Here is an 18911-nt window from a genome sequence, read left to right as displayed (position 1 = left end):
CCCTGCACCCCCCGTCATCCCCAAAAGAGCCTGATAAAAATGCAAAACTTCATCCCGCACACAGGAACGAAGCCCACGGATCCGACCCTCACGCGGTGCGGTGGGAGGCGGCGCCGGCGCCAGCAGAGCACCGGTGCTCTGCACCAGCGGGGCAGAAGTCTAAGACTGGCGTTACTGAGCGCAGTTGAGAAAGCATCTTCGTGCGATCCTCTCTATAAATCATCTATACAGCGCCTATAAATCTCATCGGTCAAAGGAAGCGATACTCAATGATTTATTTTTACAGCTGGCTGAAAAATTTTCCTCGAAGCATCTCTTTTAGGATAAAATGGCTTTTTAACAATACGGACAGCTGGCAAAGTTTCTCATTTTGAAAAGTTTCTCATCCAGAAAAGAGCCGTTTCTGAAGATTCCTGGAATTTTGAATGATGAAAAGAAAACAGAATGTTTTGTCTTAGGTTTTCTCCCTCTTCTCCACAAGAAAAGGGATAAACGTATTTCAACCCCAGTTCACTTCACATTATTAGTTATGTTTAGGCTTCTACCTCATCAGGGATGCACTACAGGGCATCCGTAGCAGTATGACACAGAAAGATCTCTGACCCAAGAAGAGTACGGTCAGGCTTGAAACGTAACGATGAATTGTGCGAACAGACAGAGGTAGAAGAAGCTGCAGACTCAGAGAGGGCGGCAGGCTGGGACCCGGCCGTGCGCGTGGTCCCTTTATCCACCTCAAGCTCCTTGTGCCCTTGGCCGAGTCAGTTAAACCATCCTGTCCCCAGCTGCTGCGAGAAGGGGCAGGGCCGTCGCTCGCATCCGCCGCAGGCTCCTTCTTGCCCCCGTAGCCTCTGTCTCCGTCTCCGTCTCCGTCTCCTTGCCCGCGCATTGGCCCCTAATCTCAGCCAAAGTCTTCCAGGGCTGCTGCAATAACCCAGAACAGTAATTACAAAATGGGATTCCCACTTCCCCCCACCTCCGTTTTATTTTTCAGGCTTGATTACTGAACTCACATTTCCTCCAGATAATTTACGCAATCTTGGTTGCAAACAAATGCGCAGTTTATTATCTGCAATTGGCCTCTGCAAGAGGATTGTGCTGTTCTTGTGCTGATGGGTTTGAGTTTGTTTTTTTTTTTACCTCAGTGATATTTCTAAGGCCTTTCCTGGGCGAGGAGAGATAGTGCATTTGTTATTGATAGAATTTCCATTTAAATTGAGGATGTTGCTCAGTGCAACACGTGTATCAGTTAAACGAGACTCTTTCCTCCAGCAAAAGGCAGCAAATTATACGAAGGAAAAAAAAAATGATGTGAAGGGGAGCAGGGAAAGGGAGAAATCACAAAACTTAATATGAAATCCAGCTGGATATATGTCTGCAATAAAACATCTAGATCTTAATAAGGCTGTGGGTAAAGCTTGGATTACATGCCCAGCTTTATGTGCTATCTGCTATTCAGCAGCTGCTTCTCTTGAAATCTCCTTTCTCTGCTTGCCAATCCGATTAGCTCTCCAGAAAATTAGAAACAAAACGACGTGAAATCGTTTGCTTTCGCAAAAGAAACAGAAATGCAGCCGTGAGAAGGGGGTTGGATTAGCCCCAGAAAAGCCTTTTCAGATAAAGACTCCGTATGACAGGCTTTTCAGGTGCATTTCTTTTCAGTCTCAAAACGTTATTTCTACTGGAAATTAAGGGGAGGGATCCACTGAACAAACACCAGGAAAGTGCATCCTGATGGGGGCTGCGAGTCCCTTCCAGCCCTTCCCCTGGGCAGCAGGAAGAAGGCTCCGGAGCAGCCAGAGGAGGAAGACTCTCCTCTCCAGCTCTGGAGCATTGCCGGGGCTGGGCAGCCTCTTGCGAGCAGATTAAGGGGGTCCTGACCGCCCCCCCCTCAGCTGCAGCCGCCCGGGGTCTCCTCCCGAGTTAAAAGGCGCCGACGCGAGGCAGACGCTGCAGCTCTGCCCTTGCGACGTGCAATGTCCCGAACGGGCTTGGGCTAACGCAGGGTTGGGGTCCGGGACGCTGAGCCCACTTACTCAGCGAAGCGACGTCGGACAGGTTGTGCCCGGCGACCTGGAGCGGCTCCGGGGGTTGCCCAGGGCACCGAGGGTGTAAGAGGCAGCTCGGTCAGCCACGGGTGGGTTCCAGGCAGGAGGACCCGGCGCGACCGGGTGGGATGGTTCATCTCCACCCGCCCTCAGCCGCCTCCTATTTCTAACCAGGAAAAAAAAACCCATAAAAGGCACCTTGCAGGGACCCAGCCTTGCCCATCACATCCTACCAGCTCCAGGCAGCCGGCGCAGGGTCCGGGGGACACGCACATGCCGGCCCAAGTCCCACCATCCTGCCAAGCAGAAAATACCCGTGCAACCCACCTCAATCCCTGCCAGAAGTGGAAAGCAGCCTGCGCCTGCTCAGGGAAAAGCCCTCAGGCGTGCACCCAGCCGGCCAGGCTGTCCCTGCTCCGGGTGCTGGGGCACAGGGGGGACACCCGGCCCGCGAGCTGCTTTCTAGGACTAACGTGCTGAGCCATGTTTCTGTGCTGGGCTGGCTGGATCCACACCATAGGCGCTTTTTTCCACCCCCCCCCATTTGCAGGGTCACCTCTAAGTCTAAGTCACAGGTGTGAAGTAATCCGCTCCATATTGTACGTTGGCGGTTGCTACGGGGGAAGAAATGATTAATTTATCACCCATTCCAAGATCTGAAGAAAGAAAGATAGAAAGGGAAAGAGAGAAGGAAAAGAAAGAAGAGGAGGGGAAAAAAACCCCAGAATAATTCTGCCCGAGCTGCACAGGAGCATTATTTACAGTCCAAAACTTCCACAACCATCTGAATGTAAAGCAGAATCACATCATCGATAACATTGTGCCCTAATCAGAGGCAGAAGACATCTGAGAAGGAAAAGGAGGGAAATAATGGCATATTTTCAACTAGCTGGGGAGATTGCAAAGGGACTTTAATTCCAAAGATGCTGAACAAATTGCAGATGAGAGTCTGTGAGAATAAATAGTGTCTGGTCATAGATCAGCACAACTTGATTTTCTCCCCTGTAAGTGCAACGGTATCAATCTTTAAAGGGGAGGGAGTGAAAAAATCAAGGTGGCAAGTGAATTATTCTTCATACCTTTCTCCTCGGGCGGGAGAAAAAGAAAACCTTGCGCTCAGGACCACGCAGCCCTCTCCCAGCAGCGCGCAGGCGCTGGCTGGAACGGGCGACGCTGCAGGAGCTGGGGCGGCGGCGGGGGGGGGGGGTTCGCCGTTACTTTATCTACAGTATTTAACACAAATATTTTGGGCCTGGAGCATCGCTGGCCTTATTAACACTATTTAGTGGTAAATAGCTGGCTCTCATCCAAGGGTCTCAAAGCGTTTTGGAAACATTTGTTTAATTAGATTACACAACACTCGGCAATAGAAACGTTTGTGCTTTGCCAGACACGAAATGGGGGAATTAGAGGAAGGAGACAGAGAGCAAAGCATGGAGAAGTGTTCTACATCCCCCTCAGACCTACTGAAAACACATGTACAGTGCTTTGTGTTTTCCAGGCCCTGGGAAAACGCTAATTAATCCCTGGGGAGTTTGCATGTGGCGAGTGGAAGCAAGCACTGGGGGAGGATTTCTGATCTCTTTTTCGACTTATTTCAGGATCTGTATTCGAGTCCCGCTTTTCTCTTCCCAGCAGAGCCGTGTCCACTTGCAGCAGTTTAAGACGGAGGGGCAGGAGGCAGCAGCACCAACGCTGCAGGGGCTCGAGCTGCGCAGGCTCACGGATGCCGTACGTCAGGCGCGGGGGTTCCTGCCAGGCTTCCTTCGCAGGCGGGTGATGGGGAGCATCAGCAGGGGTGTTTCGGGGCGGGGTGACCCCCGCCGTCGAGGTGGGCTGCCTGGTGAAATCCCTCCAGGCGTACGGAGCTGCACGGGCTCTCCTGCGTGGAATAAACGCGACAGCAGAATTCCCGAGAGAAAAGCCATTAACTCTTGAGTATAAAACCCATCGGGATGAGAGACCAGAGAGGCATCTGGGACCGAATGGCTTTCCCAAAGACATGTTTCAGAGCCGATCCTTTCTTCCCCGAGCGCTCAGGCTACGGGCAATATCGTGCGTTATTTCGGCTACTCAGGCGTCAGCGGGCATCGGCCGCGAGGCTCCCCGGGCTGTGGATGCGGGAGCGAGGGACGGGTCCCGCTGTGCCAGTCCGTGCTCAGAGGCAGTGGTTCCTACGAAACAGGCTGATGTTCTGCGGCGGGAATAGCTGGCTCAGCAGCTCTGCGCCGCGGAGGCACTCGTGGCGCGGGCCACGGCGTGGACCAGGCGCGCTGCGCCGCTGGGCAGGCAGGCTTTGGCAGAGGAAGCAACTGAAATGCAAAGCAGGAAAGCAAGCAGGGCGTGGGGAAAGAAGGTATTTATATACAATAAATATTTAATATTAATATAGTGTTTTCTCCTGAAGAAACTTATAGCAGGGATTAATTTTAGCCTGCTCCGCTAACGCCCTTCAGCAAGGTTAATCTTTGCCCGATGCAAGTTTGAAAATTAAATCCACGGTGGTGTACAAACTTCCTGTGTAGTTTGATTCAATTCCTTTCATTCGCCACCAAAATGATGTATGCATTTTGAATTCACAAACGCTTCCTCTTAGAGCAGATAATTCATGAATACATGCTCCCCTCCTTCCTTCTCCCCCTCTCTCCCTGTTGTGTATCTTAATTAACGTTTCAAGTCTGGCAGCTTTTTGATTTCCATTTCAACAGGGTCTCTGATCAGCCTGCTTGAAAGGAAAACCTTAAAAGAGGGACAATTTTTTTCTGGTGGCTGCTCCTGCTCTCTCCTGAAATTCAACATTGCGGTGGTAGCGGCGAGGGGCAGCTCCGCACGGGGGTCCGACCTGCAGCCGAGATGCTTCGGCTCTCGAGGAGATGGGGGCTGAAGGGAGGCACTTTTCCAACCCAGGCTTCTTTCTGGGAGCCGCCAGAATGTGGGGAGCTGGATGTGAATTAGCACTGCAACCCCGAAGAGACCAAACTCTTCACCACGCTTGCGTACGTGGACAAGAGACCACCCGTGGCAGAGGGACCCCACGAGCAGGTCACGGTCCCAGCTCAGCTGCCCGGGTGAAGTTTTCACACTTACAAAGGCACCGTCAGTGCATCTTTTCCCTCTGGGTCCCCGGGCCATGGCACAACCGCAGCAGCCCCATCCCGGGGGCTGCGGGGCAGAGCCGCAGCCCAGCACCCGCCTCTTGCAGGGCTGGGACCGTGGCTTGGCCACACCGGGGGACGGCCCCAAGGCCAGGCTGGCAGTCAGCACCAACACGTCGTTCACCCAGCAAGGTTACTCTCTTGAGCACCCCAGGGTGCTTGAGGAAGGGTCCCCCAGGTGCAGCCCAGGGGTCTGCCCTGCCCAAGCCGAGGAAATGGAGAAAAAGGAAAATTTTCCGAGCTAAGGAGCAGATGAAAAAAAGCCAAGCACAGCGTAGAAAGTTTTCTGCAAGGAAGAACATCTTGTCAAATTAACATATTAATAATTAGGCGGAATGAGAACGTTAAGTCCCAACACAGGGCCCGAAGATGGCACGTTTGCTCTCTGCGTTCAGCTGTGTCGAGCAGCGATGCCGGGGGTGCCTCTGAGCGTGACAGCCTGCGCCTTACAAGATGTAATTTTAGCGCTTCAGAGCTCTCTTAGTTATGCATCTCTAAAAAAACAAGCATGTTGCCTTCTCTCTGAAGGAGAAAAACAGCTGCTTCTTTAGGATTTTCATGTGTTTGATTTCTTTGGGGTGTTTATTTTTGCTCTGGGCTATTTGAGAAAACCCATTAAATACAAGCATAAATTGCTAAGTTTTGTTTGCTATGAAGGTAGAAACATGCACGGCTTGTCTGAACTATTGAGTTTGTGCCTCTGGAGAAAATCACTTTACTGCCATGATGCTCTAGGATGGAAAAAATCTGCAGCCAGAGAAGTTACAAGGAATAAATGAAATGGCAATAGGTGCCATAAATAAAACTACAGCACATTAACACTCCCCCCGCTTTGGAGATCAAAACCAAAACCCGCTTTCAGTGCTGTGACTTGGGGAAAACCCAATGAGAGCCCCAAATCCAGCAGGTTGATCGTGTGCCCAGAGAAGATGCTGGTACTGATGCTCTCCTCGATGCGAGCGGGGACCACCATTCCCGGCAGCGGGAAGCGCTGAGGGAGGGACGAGGAAAGAGTAAATTATTTCCAAGGCTGTAACGATCTGAAGGATTGCTCCATGGTGCTTTTGCAGGATAATCCTGGTGGATCAGAGCTGCGGTGACAGGCCCCAGTCGGCTGCCAGCTGTGGCACAGCACCCTGCTCCTCCGAAGGAGAGATGGAGACCAGCCCCGGGGGAAGCGCGACAGACCTATTGCGCATCCCGGTACTTGGCGGTAAGCACCAAATGCCAGGGCTTGTATTCAAGCTTTGTGTTTTCTTATCGTTGCTGTGACTTCACAAAGCTGTACCTTCATACTCTCTAGTGTCAGTAGTGCCTCCTGGTTGAAGTCAGAGCTCGGATTAAGCCTTGAAAAGCACTAAAGCTTTGCGGTTTTGGGCCATTGCATAGTGGCAGGAGAGCAGCACTGGTTGAACAGCGACTGACAGATGTTGAGAACATCAGCCCAGGTTGGCTGCGAAGGTTGCTCTTGCCTTAAAGTAAGAAAAATACATGGAAAGAAAACAGAAAGGAAGGAAAATACCAGAAGTCCCCACCGCAGTGACACGATGATTTATAGGTAATTATGATAAACCATTGCTTCCCACCTGCTGCTCTCGCACTGCGCAGCACGGCAAAGCAGAGGGGAACACGGAGCAAAAAGGGAGAGCAGAAGAACCGGCTGCGTCAGATGAGCTCAAATCCAGCCCTCAGCAGCACCAGGCAGCTGCAGGGCCAGATCCTGCCCCACCACCCGCTGCGGCGCTGGGCAGCCCGTGCGCAGGCTCTGCCCCGGCTAGGCAAAACACAACTTTTCTCTGGAAAGAAGAGGTCGGGCTGCACAGTGCTGGCAGGAGCCGGGATCCTTCAGTATGACAGACACCGAGCACAGCTGACAGCCCGTGCACCGATAATTCAAATTCCTGCTGCAAGCTGAGACATCGTCGAGTGTTTCCAGCTATGCTGCGGGTGAAGATCCTGGGCATCGCTGCGGCCGCAGGCAGCAGCCTTCACCCGAACCCCCGTGGAGGACAGGTTGGGATGCTCATGGCAGAGGGACGCAAAGCTTGCGGTGCCTGGTGCGACTCACTGCTGCGGTCTGTCCTGCTCAGATCACCTGTGTTAAAAAAAAGATATTAAAAAAATCTGGAAATTGTCTGTCTGGTGGAGTGCCACGCTGACAGAAAAGCCAGAGCGGTGAATTTTGCAGTGGCACAGTTCCTGTGCAATGTGCTAAGAGAGGGGGATACATTTCACTTGCACTGTATTAGCTTTTGCTGGAGACTCTGCAGCTTAATTTACACATGGTGGTGAACTGCCAGGAGGCATCTCCAGCTTGCTTGCTCCTTCTCATAGAAAGTCATGGAGAGGTTGGGTTTTTTTCCCCCAGAGCTGTGGGTCAGATCAGTTTTAGTCTTTCGACTGAGATAAAAAACCCAAGTCAAACCAGGCCCAGCTTGGGGGAAGATGCTGGGCAAAAAGCACCTGAACAATGAAAATAGCTCTATCTTGCCTTGCATGCTGCGAAAGCCTCGCTCTTCCCAACACTTTACAGATTCTCTTCATGCTAAGGCACATTCCTCTTCCCCTCCCATGACAGCCTCCCACTTTGTCTTGCTGTTTCTCTTTCCAGGAGAGCTTTAGCCGCACTAAGGAAGACCAATACTTTGTTTAAAACACTCATTCACAGTTTTTCCAGATAATGTTTGCCCAAACTCACCTAGACCATAGGGAAGAGAGAGACCACAGGATCTGGTCTCTGCATTTAATCATAGCCAACGCCTCATTTTTAGCCATTTTTATTTTTACCAGTCTCATGTAAACGCAGTATTTAAGGACCCTGGAGGAATATTGCTTGGAGGGATAATAACAGAGCCGGGTGCACCCCAGCCAAAGCCGTCGTGTGTCGCAGAGAGCACGCGGCGCGATCATGCCGTGATCGTGGTGCGTCCCCGCGCGGCACAGCCCGGGCTGGGAGCGGAACACGGCAGAGCTGCGCCGGCGGCCCCCGGCCCCCTTCCCCGCCGGCCCCCGGGAGGAGCAGGAACGTGCCGGTCACCGCTGGTGCAGCCCCGGGGTCGAAGCATGACGAGAGGCAGCTGCGTTTCGGAAAAGCCGCTCCGCTCCGCGCCGGCAGCTGGCGAGCCCCCGGCCCCCGGCCCGGCCCGGGACGCACCCGCACCAGCGCTTCGCCCGTGCGAGCGACGGATGCGCGGGGCTGCGCCCCCAGCGGCCTCCCGTCCCACGGGTGACCTCTCGGTGGAGTCTCGGCTGGCGCAGACCTGGCTGAGCTTACGCCGAAGGCACTTTGCTCTGCCCGGCTGCCTGCGCTTAGAACCAGACAGGGAGCCAACACACACAGCTGGCGTAAGGGCCCGCGCCCCTTCCTCCAGACTTGAGCTAAAACATAAACCGGGAAGGAGTAATTCCCACTTTACCGGCGGAAATCGAGTCACACAGCAGTTCACGTTTTACCTTGGGGGACAGCTGGGACGCAAACGCAGACATCCTCAAGCCTGGGGCAGCTCAGGTAACAGGATGGGGAAAACTCTTCCGGCTTCACCTTCTTTCTTAATAAATCCTGGTCCAGTTAGGCCCCTGCCTGTTAGCAAAAAAAAACAAACAAACCAAAAAACCCAAACCCAAACCCCCACAACAGGCAGAACAAAGCGGACACCGGTAGCACTGTGACCCTGCCCAGGCTGCCCCAGCTGCTTATAACAGCCGCTGGAAATGCACTTGGGCTCCGCTGGACGTGGTTAACTCCCACTCCCCGAGTTGTACCGGGCTGGGTGCTGCTCTGCTCCCCCCAGGGCTGGCGTGGGTGCTGAGCGCGGTCCCCCTCACACGCCGTGCCCGGGCAAAGCCCCTGGGGCGTGCGTGAGTTTGGGCTGAGCGGTGCCATCCTGCCCCATCCTCAGAGCAGAGCTGAACTGCCTGGGGTGCTCACGCTGTTTCAGTGATCTGCTGTGGCTCTTCCAAAAGTTACCTGCTGCAATTGTAGCTCTAGCACCAAATCGTGGACTTTCTGTTATAGGAAAAGAGGTGAAAAATATGCCATGGCTTCTGTGGTCGGCAGCGCCAGAAACAGCCAAATACCTGCTCAGATCTCTGCTTTCTCCTAATGGCAGATCAAAGCTCCTCTCGGCAGCGAGTCCCTGGGGCATTTACTCGAAGTGTTTGCTGCAACCAGCAAACCACAACTGGCAAGTCAGCACAGATGAGGTTACTATCACCTTGAAGTATCATCAGGATCTAAGTTAAATCTTTCCAGCCAGGTCTAAGTAATTAAAGCTATTTTTTTCCTCTAGTTTCTTCCCGCAGCTGTGGTACCTTTGCATTTCTGGGGTCCATTTGGATAAAGATTTGGCCATAATACCCCAAGACTTCCCAGAACTACTCCTGTAAGCTAAAGGACTTTGGCTCCTTGTCTAACATCTCTCTCAATCCGAGATCTGCCACTGATTGGAGCCAAAGGATGAAGGGGAGAGGTTGATGGGACACACAACTTGGCTTGGTCATTGCAAAGCTTTGTGCACAGAGGTGGGTCTGTGCACACGCGTGCCTGTTCGTACCGTACGTACCTGCTGCGTTGTGAAGAAGGACGCGTTTCTAAGGTGCAGGCATCTTCTTGAACCTGCAAACCAGCAGCACCAAGCGACCGATCTCCGCAAGAAGCCCCCAAGAACCAGAGCGGTGCAAATCCAGCAGCCGCGGCTGGTGTGGGCAGGCAGTTGCACGCGGTTTCTTACAGCGGGTTCCAGAGCAGCCGTTGCCTGCCTGCACGTTCCCGGCAAGGAGGAGAGGCTGGGCAAAGCGTCCCCCACGCCCCTTCCCCCAGCACATCCATGCAGCGGCGTCCTGGGGCCGCGACGTCGAGTTTGGGGGTTGAGGAGCTCACCAAGAAGCTGGAGAAATATTTCTTTTTCCCCGAGTTCACCTCGGGGTGAGATCAGCCACAGCAGAGGCTGCGGTGCCAAGCAAAGACTCCTCGGGTGCCATTGCTGCTGGGGTGGAGATGGTGGAGAGCTGGTGGCCGCCTGATCTTCTCGTCCAAGTCCCAGCCACTGAAATTCCCGGCTTGGATTTTGGCAGTGTTGGGTCCAGCCAAGTTTCTCACTGAGAAAAAAAAAAAAGATTCCAGGCCTGGAAGTTCTCTCTCTGGCAGGTTTGGTTTATTATTTTGCAGTATATGTTACCTTCAGGTGCTTTCACAGCTCCTCTGATGAACTCTTCCGGCTCCACTGAGCAGAGGGGTCGTGGGGAAATCACGCTGCAATCAACTTCAAGAAGACATTCACATCACGTTGGTTTAGGTGGAAACAGTAAACTTGATTTATTGAAAAAAATCTATTACATTTATTCCTTTATTACACAGGTTTAAAATATTTAAAAATAGCTCTTATGGGCATTACACTTAAATTTTATGACATGTTTATTGGACTTTGAAGAAATGTACAATATGTCATTTGACACTATATTTTAAAAAGGGCCTATGTACTAAAATTTTTTTCCATAGGTTTTATTTTTCTTATCAACATTTGTTCAAGTCATATATATTAAGGGAGGAGGGAAATAAAATTACACAAAAAGAATGTCTGCAAATACAAGTAGTAATTTTATTGCAATATACCGTAGCTAAGTGGTCTGGGGAAATCGGAACAGTTTGGAGCTCAGTACAATTACAACACTGTGGAATTCAACAGAGGAAATTTTTTTTTTTTCTTAAAGCAAAGAAATAAAAGGAAAAATAAAAGAAAGAAGCTCCCTTGATGAAAATTTATAACAGAATCACATGACCTAGACAGACGCACACATGTGTACATACATCAATATATGGCTTATCTGTTGCAGAGAGGAATGTGCAACCTTTTCTGACCTTCCCACTGTTCCTGGACGAGGCTCTTGCCAAGGTGACCGAGAAGCTGAATTCTCCTATATATAATTATATACTCCTTTTCACTGCTTTGCTGCCGGAGTCTGCAGTTTTTAGGGTAGCACCTTTTTCTTTTTTTTTTTTTCCCCCCCTCCAAGTGGGGAAAAAAAAAAAATATGAGAGAACATGACAGAAGGGAGACAGATGGACATGGCTCTCCCAGACCAAAAAGCACCGTGCGGCATCGCCGCTCCCTCCAGCACAGCTTCACCTCCCTTCCTCGGATGCTGCTGTTCTCTGCTTGGGAAAGAGGGAGCGAAAAGACATCATATATAGGCTTTTCTTCACAGTAAATGTGATGTCTTTTCCTTTATGATGAAAGACACCCCCCCTCCCTTGGCTCAAGCGTCGCTGTAATACTCCAGGCCAAATAATAATTAAAAAAAAAACACCCTGCAACATCTATTTTCCAGCCGAGAGATCTAAACAAGGAAAACAGCCAGGGAGAAAACAAACAAACAAACAAACAGAAAAAAGACGACGGTGTCAGCAGGTTGCAAGCTGAAAACGCTGCATGGAAAGGAAAGCCATCCTGGCAGAGCCACCATGGGAAGACCAGGAAAACTGCAGACTCCCGGGAGCGCGCGGCGGGCAGGCACCTGCGCAGCGTCAGCGTCGCGTCAGGACAGCCGACAAATACAGAAATTAGCACCACAAACATTCAGCGACTGAATACAATCTGGTATGGTTACCCCCATGTAAAACACGTGAATATTCTTGGAAAGAAAAAAAAAAAAAAGAAAAAAAAAAAGAAAAAGAAAAAAGATGTAAGCACATTTAATACTTTTTTTCTACATGGACCGTATAAGCTACCGCAATACAATTAAGGAAGGAGCGGGTCTTCTACATTACAATTATGAAGATGGCATGCATTTATAATCAAAGACTGCAGCAAAAGCCTGCAGTCTGTATTGAAAGTGGCTAAAATGCAAAGGCTGGTGGGAGATTGGCCAGTGGCAGGGTATCACCAGTGTTGTATCAAAGTTATTCAAATAGATAGCACCACAGAGACATGTAAAAATAAAAAGCACCTTTTTTTTTTTTCCCTCTTTTTTTACACTTTATATTCAGAGAGGACAAATGGATTTCCCCTGCCACCGCAATCTGCCGCTGGGAATGGATTTTTTTTGTTTTTTTTTTAATTGTTATTATTTTAAAAGAATGCTGAAGGAAAAAGAAGAATTAATTTAAAACACATATGTTAAGGTAAGCAAGTGTATAAAAGGGCAGAGACTCAAAGCAGATCCTGCTTTTAGATCAGGGTTTTGTAGAAATCTTCTTAGAAAGTGGCTTTAATTTCCTTATTTTGAAGCAAATCATTCCAAAAAGGCACCTGTGGCTCAGGGGGCTGGTTTGCCACTCATTGGGCCCTCATCCTGCAGACTCGTGCCTGGGCGTAACCCCGAGCCTCTCCAGATCCAGGCTTGGGGTTGGGAAGAGGCGCGAGCCGTGGGACGTGAGCCGGCCGTCTTCACTCCCAGGCGGACGCTTGGCTGGGATGGTGGTGGGAAGGGTGGTGGTTCTAATACAGACAGGGTCACATGCATGTTTTGAAGCCAGAAACATTTAAACATTTAAAATAATATACAATACAAATATTTACTTACAAACATACAAAAATATAAGCACCTTTAATACATGGGAAAGAGATGCCCAGTGTGACTTTTAGCTATCAAATTCATGGGGTTAAATTTTGTAAAATGTAGAATTACGTGACTCAATGGAGATATTAAAAATGCTGGAAATGGCCATGACGTCTGCTTGCCAGAGCCGATCCAAATCTCGTGGAAGGCAACGAAATGCCTCCGCTGAGCTTCGGCGGGGTTTAGATCGGAGCCAGGACTGCCGGGACTTCAACGTTAAGCTGAACACAGGAGTTTCAAGTTTTTTCCATTTTCCCTTAGAAACAAACACACACACACTAATGTATAGACAAGCGCTCGGTATCTCTTCGTTGCAGGAAGAAGTCTTTGATGGCGGTGGGGTCTGCTCGGCAGCTGTGGAACAGTAGCGGCGGCGTGGGGACAGGTCTGCGGGCCACGCGTGCGGCAGTTGGTCATGCGATTCTGCGTCTATCGTGGGAATGGTCATCTTGGTCGGTGGTTCAGTATGTGTGGGTGTGGTGGCACAGAGGAACTCGGGCAAAATGAGGAACAAAACAAAACGGAAAAAAATAACCCATCGCTGTCCAGTTTCAGAACGTGCATGTGACAAGGAATTCTTTTTTTCTTTTTTCTTTTTTTTTTTTTTAATTAATTAAATGGCGCAATGAGGTTACGAGGTTGCTCATTTGGAGACTAGTTTTCAGGTGGCTCTTAGCCCATGAAGCAAGCTGGTCCCACCTCGAATCCAAATTTCTGTGATGCTTCTCCGAAGTCATTGAACATGATGTCGACTATAGGTACTTGCTCTACTTTAGGCGTGTTGATTTCCAGGATAGTCTTCTGGTAGCCCTTCTTTGCCTGATGGGGAGAAGAGGGAGAGAGAGGAGCTCTGATAATGCCTCCAACCCAACAACAGCAAGTTATCATGAACGAGCATTCACCAGTCAGCTGGGAATACAGTAGCAAACTTGCCCAGGCCCTTCCTGAGCTGAATTAGAGGCACCCAGCACCCAAACACACATTTGCCCTGCAGATTTATCAGACATACCCTCAAGTGGGATGGTGTCCACCAAGCAAACCCCTGGGAGATGCCTGTCCTGAGCCCAGACTTTGGAGCAGAAGCGGCTGCTGCCATGCAGATCAAAAGGCACAACTCTGCTGTCAGCACATCTCCGAGCTGGAACAGGAGCCCGGTAAAATTGTTGTGGCTGTGGTATTGTTCTTTTGCCTCCCCAAGGACGCACATGGGTTGAGCAAATGTGAGCGATTTAATTTGAATATATTAGTTTGACTATTATCCAAGCGCTACCGAAAAGATCACATTTAAAGTTTGATGGAATTCACAAGGTGATGTTGTCTTTTTATCGTGCCTGGTGGCTATACAGTTATTTCTAAAATATAAATAATTATTAGAGGAGCAGAAGTATACCTGAGGGCATACAAAGCTGTACAAACAAGTGAATTTATGGAGCAGCTTTTGGTTCTACCTTACCCTCTGATTTGTGTGTCTCTCGGTAAAATAGGCTGTATCACAGGTACTGAGAAAGGGCTGTAAGATCAGGAAAAACACGTTCACATAATGGCCTGAACATTAGCCCTGGAGAACCCTCCTGTGCTGGCTGCAGTAGCCTCAATCACAGCCAGAGCGCGGGTCCTACCAGGACCTCTGTGACAAACACCGTGCCAGGTAGCCCAACCTCATTTTTCAACGTGGTAGGGCTCAATCTTAAATATCCTGCTTGTGGTTCAGGAAGGATGCGCTACCAGGGTACCGGCGACGGTACAGGGAGACAGGAGATGCAGAGCCTCTTTCTGCAAGGCTGCAATAAGCTCCCTTGGCATATTCCACCTCCTTTTTACAGCCTGCAGGAACGTCTTTAGCAGAGAGGAAGAACTGGGGCAGCCCAGTTCAGAAGCGATGGCCAAAGCTCTGAGCCAGGAGACGACATCTTTGTGCCCCACCATCACACCAGGGCACGTTCAGCCTCTCCTGGTGCTCCCACTGCTGTAGTTCTTGCCACGGTTACTTATTTGCCACACTGCTAACAGCCGCCTGCGAGAAGCAACCACGCAAATACACTTGAAGGAGCTACAGTTCTCTTCCCATGCAAATACCCCTCGTGAGGGAGAGGAAGGTGCGGCACCTGAGCCAAATCACTTAAACCAAAAGGGTTTTCAAAGGGACACCTGCCTTAAAATGTGCGATTTTGCCGCATGCCTGAGTCTTAAGACGGGAAAGGGAGGGGAAAGCGCTTTTTACCGAAGACACACTGCATTTGCAGGAGATAAGAAGTACTTGAGGATAAACTTCCCCACGTGGCTTCTGAGTATTTCCAGAAGCAGGATAGATGCCCTTTCCCTCTCTGCAAGCGTGTTAAAAGAAGGGATTCTAATCTGATTTTTCTCATTGCTCACACAGTAAAAGATGTGCGTGTGCCAGAACAGAACCACGTTCATCTCAAATTATGTGGAGGGCTTTTTCTGTCAAACATCTCAATCTTTCTGTCCTGTGGGCTTGAAGCACCGCAGTTGCAGAGAGTGAGAATTACGCCTGCTTTTGCACCAGCAAGCTGGGTCTCAAAATAAATGCAGCAGCACCTGCTTTGCCAAATTTTTAGCTCCTGAGGGCAGATTTTTCAGAGCTCAGTGCCGAATCCAGCATCCAAGAGGAGGCGGCAGAGGGAGGATGCTGGACCCCTTTGGAAACTGGCTGTTGCTCATGGCCAAAGTGAAGGTGAAGAGCAGCACGGGCTGCGGGGGAGAGGGAAGGCTGCAGCGTAACGCCTGCTTCTGCACTCTGGGCAAAATAGTCACGGGGAACAGAGCTAGAGAGAAAGATGCCAAAAGTCACATGTGATATGCAAGCAGGGATGCAAACCTGTCTCCTGCATCCCATGGCCATGACTAGTTGTCTCGCTATACAGACTCGGCCCTTGCTTTGGTTTGCCCTTTCCTGAGGGCAGAGGCAGCTCCCGTGAGGAGCAGGGGCTTGCAAGCACGGAGGAAACCAAAGCACTGTGCCGGGGCTCCTGCGGCAGCTCTGGGGACACCGGGCTAGGGCTGGGCACTGCAGCCAGCCTTGGGGCGATGCAGCGAGGCACCCCCATGCCCAGAGCCCTCCTGGGGCTGCACACAGCAGCGTGCTGCAAAAAAACCCCAACCAACCCAATGCCAAACCCTTAACACTTCGCCTCCAAGATTTCCTGAAAGCATTTTAAAAAATTATTACCATTTTAAAAAATTATTACCAAAGCCTGCAAAATTCCTATGTAACTGAGTGTCATCGCCTGCGTCTCCCCAGGTGAGTAAACGGAGTAAGAGCAAAGGCAAGGGGGATCGTTTAAAAGCAACCAGTGGTTTTAGGAAGGTCCCTTCCTTTATGCAGAGCCAGCAACAAACCAAATTAATTTGTTTTCTAGAGGTGCTGCAGTTTCCCCTGACCTTGAGTGGAATCCTGTGTTCCCAGCATAGAGAAGAGCAAGCTCAACGCTTCCCATGCTGGAGACAATCCCCAAGGCAACTACATCAGTGGGCACAGGAAATTTGGAGGTGATTCGCTCCGAGGCAGACTGTGCTGGTCAACCAGGGAAGGGGGGACAGACACCTCCAGCACTGACCCCTTTTGCTGGGACTGGCCAAGACCAGCTCCGCTCACGTACCGCGCAGCCGTCGAGGGTGGCTCGGATGTAGGGGTTGTTGTCGTAGGACATCTCCTCGTCGTTGGAGCCCAGGAAGCGGATGGCCTTGTCGTAGCTGTCGGTGGTGGCATCGTGCCAGGCTACGGACTGGTAGCAGTTGTAGGTGATGTTCTGGTGGGCCGAAGCGCTCAGGAGCCGGAGGAAAGTCATCTGCACCACGCCAATGGGGTTCCCGTCCGAATCCACATAGGAGAGCTATGAGAAGCGGAGAAGGGGAAATGCTGGGCAGTGAGGGGCAATGCAACACATTTGGGGGGCTCCGAGGACCACCAGTCTCACCCCTCTTTATTACCCTGCGCATAGGGCTCAGACACTGCTCCTGCCATGCTATGGGCACGGGGCTGCTCTGGTCCTCCTGCGGCCAGGGCACAGCTACTGAGCACAGTTTATTTCTCTTGCCGGTTGTGAGCTAAAAAAATAAGTCTAATGCAGGGTAGGAGGAGGGAGGAAGGAGGATTTCAGCCCTGGTTGCAAAAAGGTGCAGTGCTAAGCAAATTTGGGGATATATGTCTTAAGTTTAAGCCAACAGTGAGCATACTTCTCCAGCTTTGGAAGAGGAGTGAAAGTAGATTTCTGTGAAGGTTTAGGGCTTTATTTTTCTGTCCTATTTGACATGATTTTCTGACTACTGTAGTTATTTTGTTCTGCACACACTGGGGTATTTCCCATTCATCTTTCCTGGGCACCAACACTGGCATTTAAGCAGTCTTTGCACTTATTCTGCAGCAATCCTGTTCCTGCTGATAAGGACTCCGTGGTGCCCTGGTCAGCAAGGCTACACTCAGCTAAAGGGAAAATGCATTTACTGCCCTTAGGACATGTCACGAAACAGAGCTGCACTGGCACAGGGATTTGCCCCATTCTGCACATCAAGGCTCCTTTTCTGCCTTGGAGAATGGTGTCTAGAAATATATTTCTGCAAACACAATTTACTGAAACGCACTTCCAGCACCTATGGGATTCAGGACCTTCTGGGACTTTCTCTCGCTCCCCACCAAGGAAGCAAACCCACAGCAGGACAGCTAGTTTGTATGTATAAACTAACTGTACTTCAGGTGGCATCTCCAGCCATGGCCAAGCTACCGGAGCTGCGGTTCGTTACTGTCCTCTGTGGACAGTGAGTGTCTTTAGAAATAACCAGGAGAAAAACAGACGCACACAAACAGCATAGTGTTCTTCGAGGTACCATGAAACATCGGTGCAAGCTGCAAACAGTAGAAGAAATTCATAACCGGACAATAAAACCAGGAATAAAAATAAATAAATATACCAACCGCTTGTCAGGATACTGTTGCACTGTCGTCCTGAGAGTTAAATATGACTGACCATGAGAGAGCCACGCATGCCAGGAGGAGAGCTACCAGAAAACCACCAGGACGTGGAATGAAGGGGACACAAAATGCCAACTACTTAACAGGCACCCAATGACAACTGGCACTACTGATCTGCAGGATCCACTTCTCTTATCTGTTCTTATTTCAAAGCAGTGCTTGCTTTGGGAGCCTGACTGCTTGTTATGGGGTCTCAGTTTCCGTTCTGCCTCTGCTGATTGCATGAAGACCTGTCCCAGCTTTGCAACTGGAGCCACTGGGAACTGTCTGTGTGCATGAGGCTTGCTCATGGGAACATGGTTTTGCAAAAAAATCAATCCTTTCCTGTTTCCTCTGTGATAGTATTTCCCTGTGGCAGATGCCATATGGCTATGAAGGATAACAGGACAGGATGGGTGGCAGGCCTTGTTAGAGCTACTGGGAATTGTGTGTAACACACACAGAAGGAAAGCAGAGTCCAGAAAGAAAACATCTGCAACCCTCCTATCCCTCTATATGCAGTTTGGCTGCATGATGAGAAACGGTAAGAAATTGGCTCCAAGTACTCTTTGCCATTGATTAATGACAATGTGGAAGCATCACAAAGAAACCATCTTGTTTTATTTCACATTTACTATGTTCTTCTTTTAGATAACCCCAGAAGAAAGGCAAGCATCTTCACAGCTGTGCCTCTCGCGCAAGCACCGAGATTCATACAGAGCCCCCGACATCAGCAGCCTGCGCTCTCGGCAGTGCGGAGCAGCCAGGCAGAAATCTTCCCCTCGGCTTCGGGGATCCCCATGGGCTCAGCCCCCACAAGAGACCGTGCCTGGGCTGCGTGGAAAGACACCAGGGACCTTCTCCATGGAGTAACAGGAGCAATGCTGCACCCAGAGGGGAACTCAAACTCGTTCATCCTGCCCATCTACGCACAGATCTCAACTGATCTTGGATCACGCAAATGCCTCCCCAATTTACCAGTCTCATAATTCCAAGTACCGACTGGGGCAAAATGAGGGGTACTTTAAAAACAACAACAAACCCAAACAAAAAAAACCCAAACCAAACTTTACTTTTATGGCTTGTGTGTTTGACAGTTTTATAGTTTGCTTAGGCAGGTCTTCTACGTGCTGGTGGCTTCTTCCCAAACAGAAAATGCAGGACAGGTAAAAAAGCAAGAAAATA

General features: G+C 50.2%; 1 protein-coding gene across 1 annotated transcript in view; it reads right to left on the bottom strand.

Moving 5' to 3' along the window:
- Positions 1 to 12799: 12799 nt before the first annotated feature.
- Positions 12800 to 18911, bottom strand: part of COL5A1 (collagen type V alpha 1 chain) — a 157149-nt gene continuing 151037 nt past the window's right edge. The window contains exons 65-66 of the mRNA XM_082008999.1: positions 16378 to 16611; positions 12800 to 13576 (exon numbers count right to left, since the gene is read on the bottom strand). Of these exons, the coding sequence (XP_081865125.1) occupies positions 13430 to 13576; positions 16378 to 16611 (381 nt within the window). The 3' untranslated portion in view covers positions 12800 to 13429. The remainder of the gene's footprint in view (positions 13577 to 16377; positions 16612 to 18911) is intronic.

This window comes from Phaethon aethereus, assembly GCF_964289735.1.
Source record: "Phaethon aethereus genome assembly, chromosome: 20".
NCBI classification, from domain to species: domain Eukaryota; kingdom Metazoa; phylum Chordata; class Aves; order Phaethontiformes; family Phaethontidae; genus Phaethon; species Phaethon aethereus.
The sequence above is the reverse complement of the archived record's forward strand: the minus strand, read 5'-3'. Positions and strand labels throughout refer to the sequence as shown.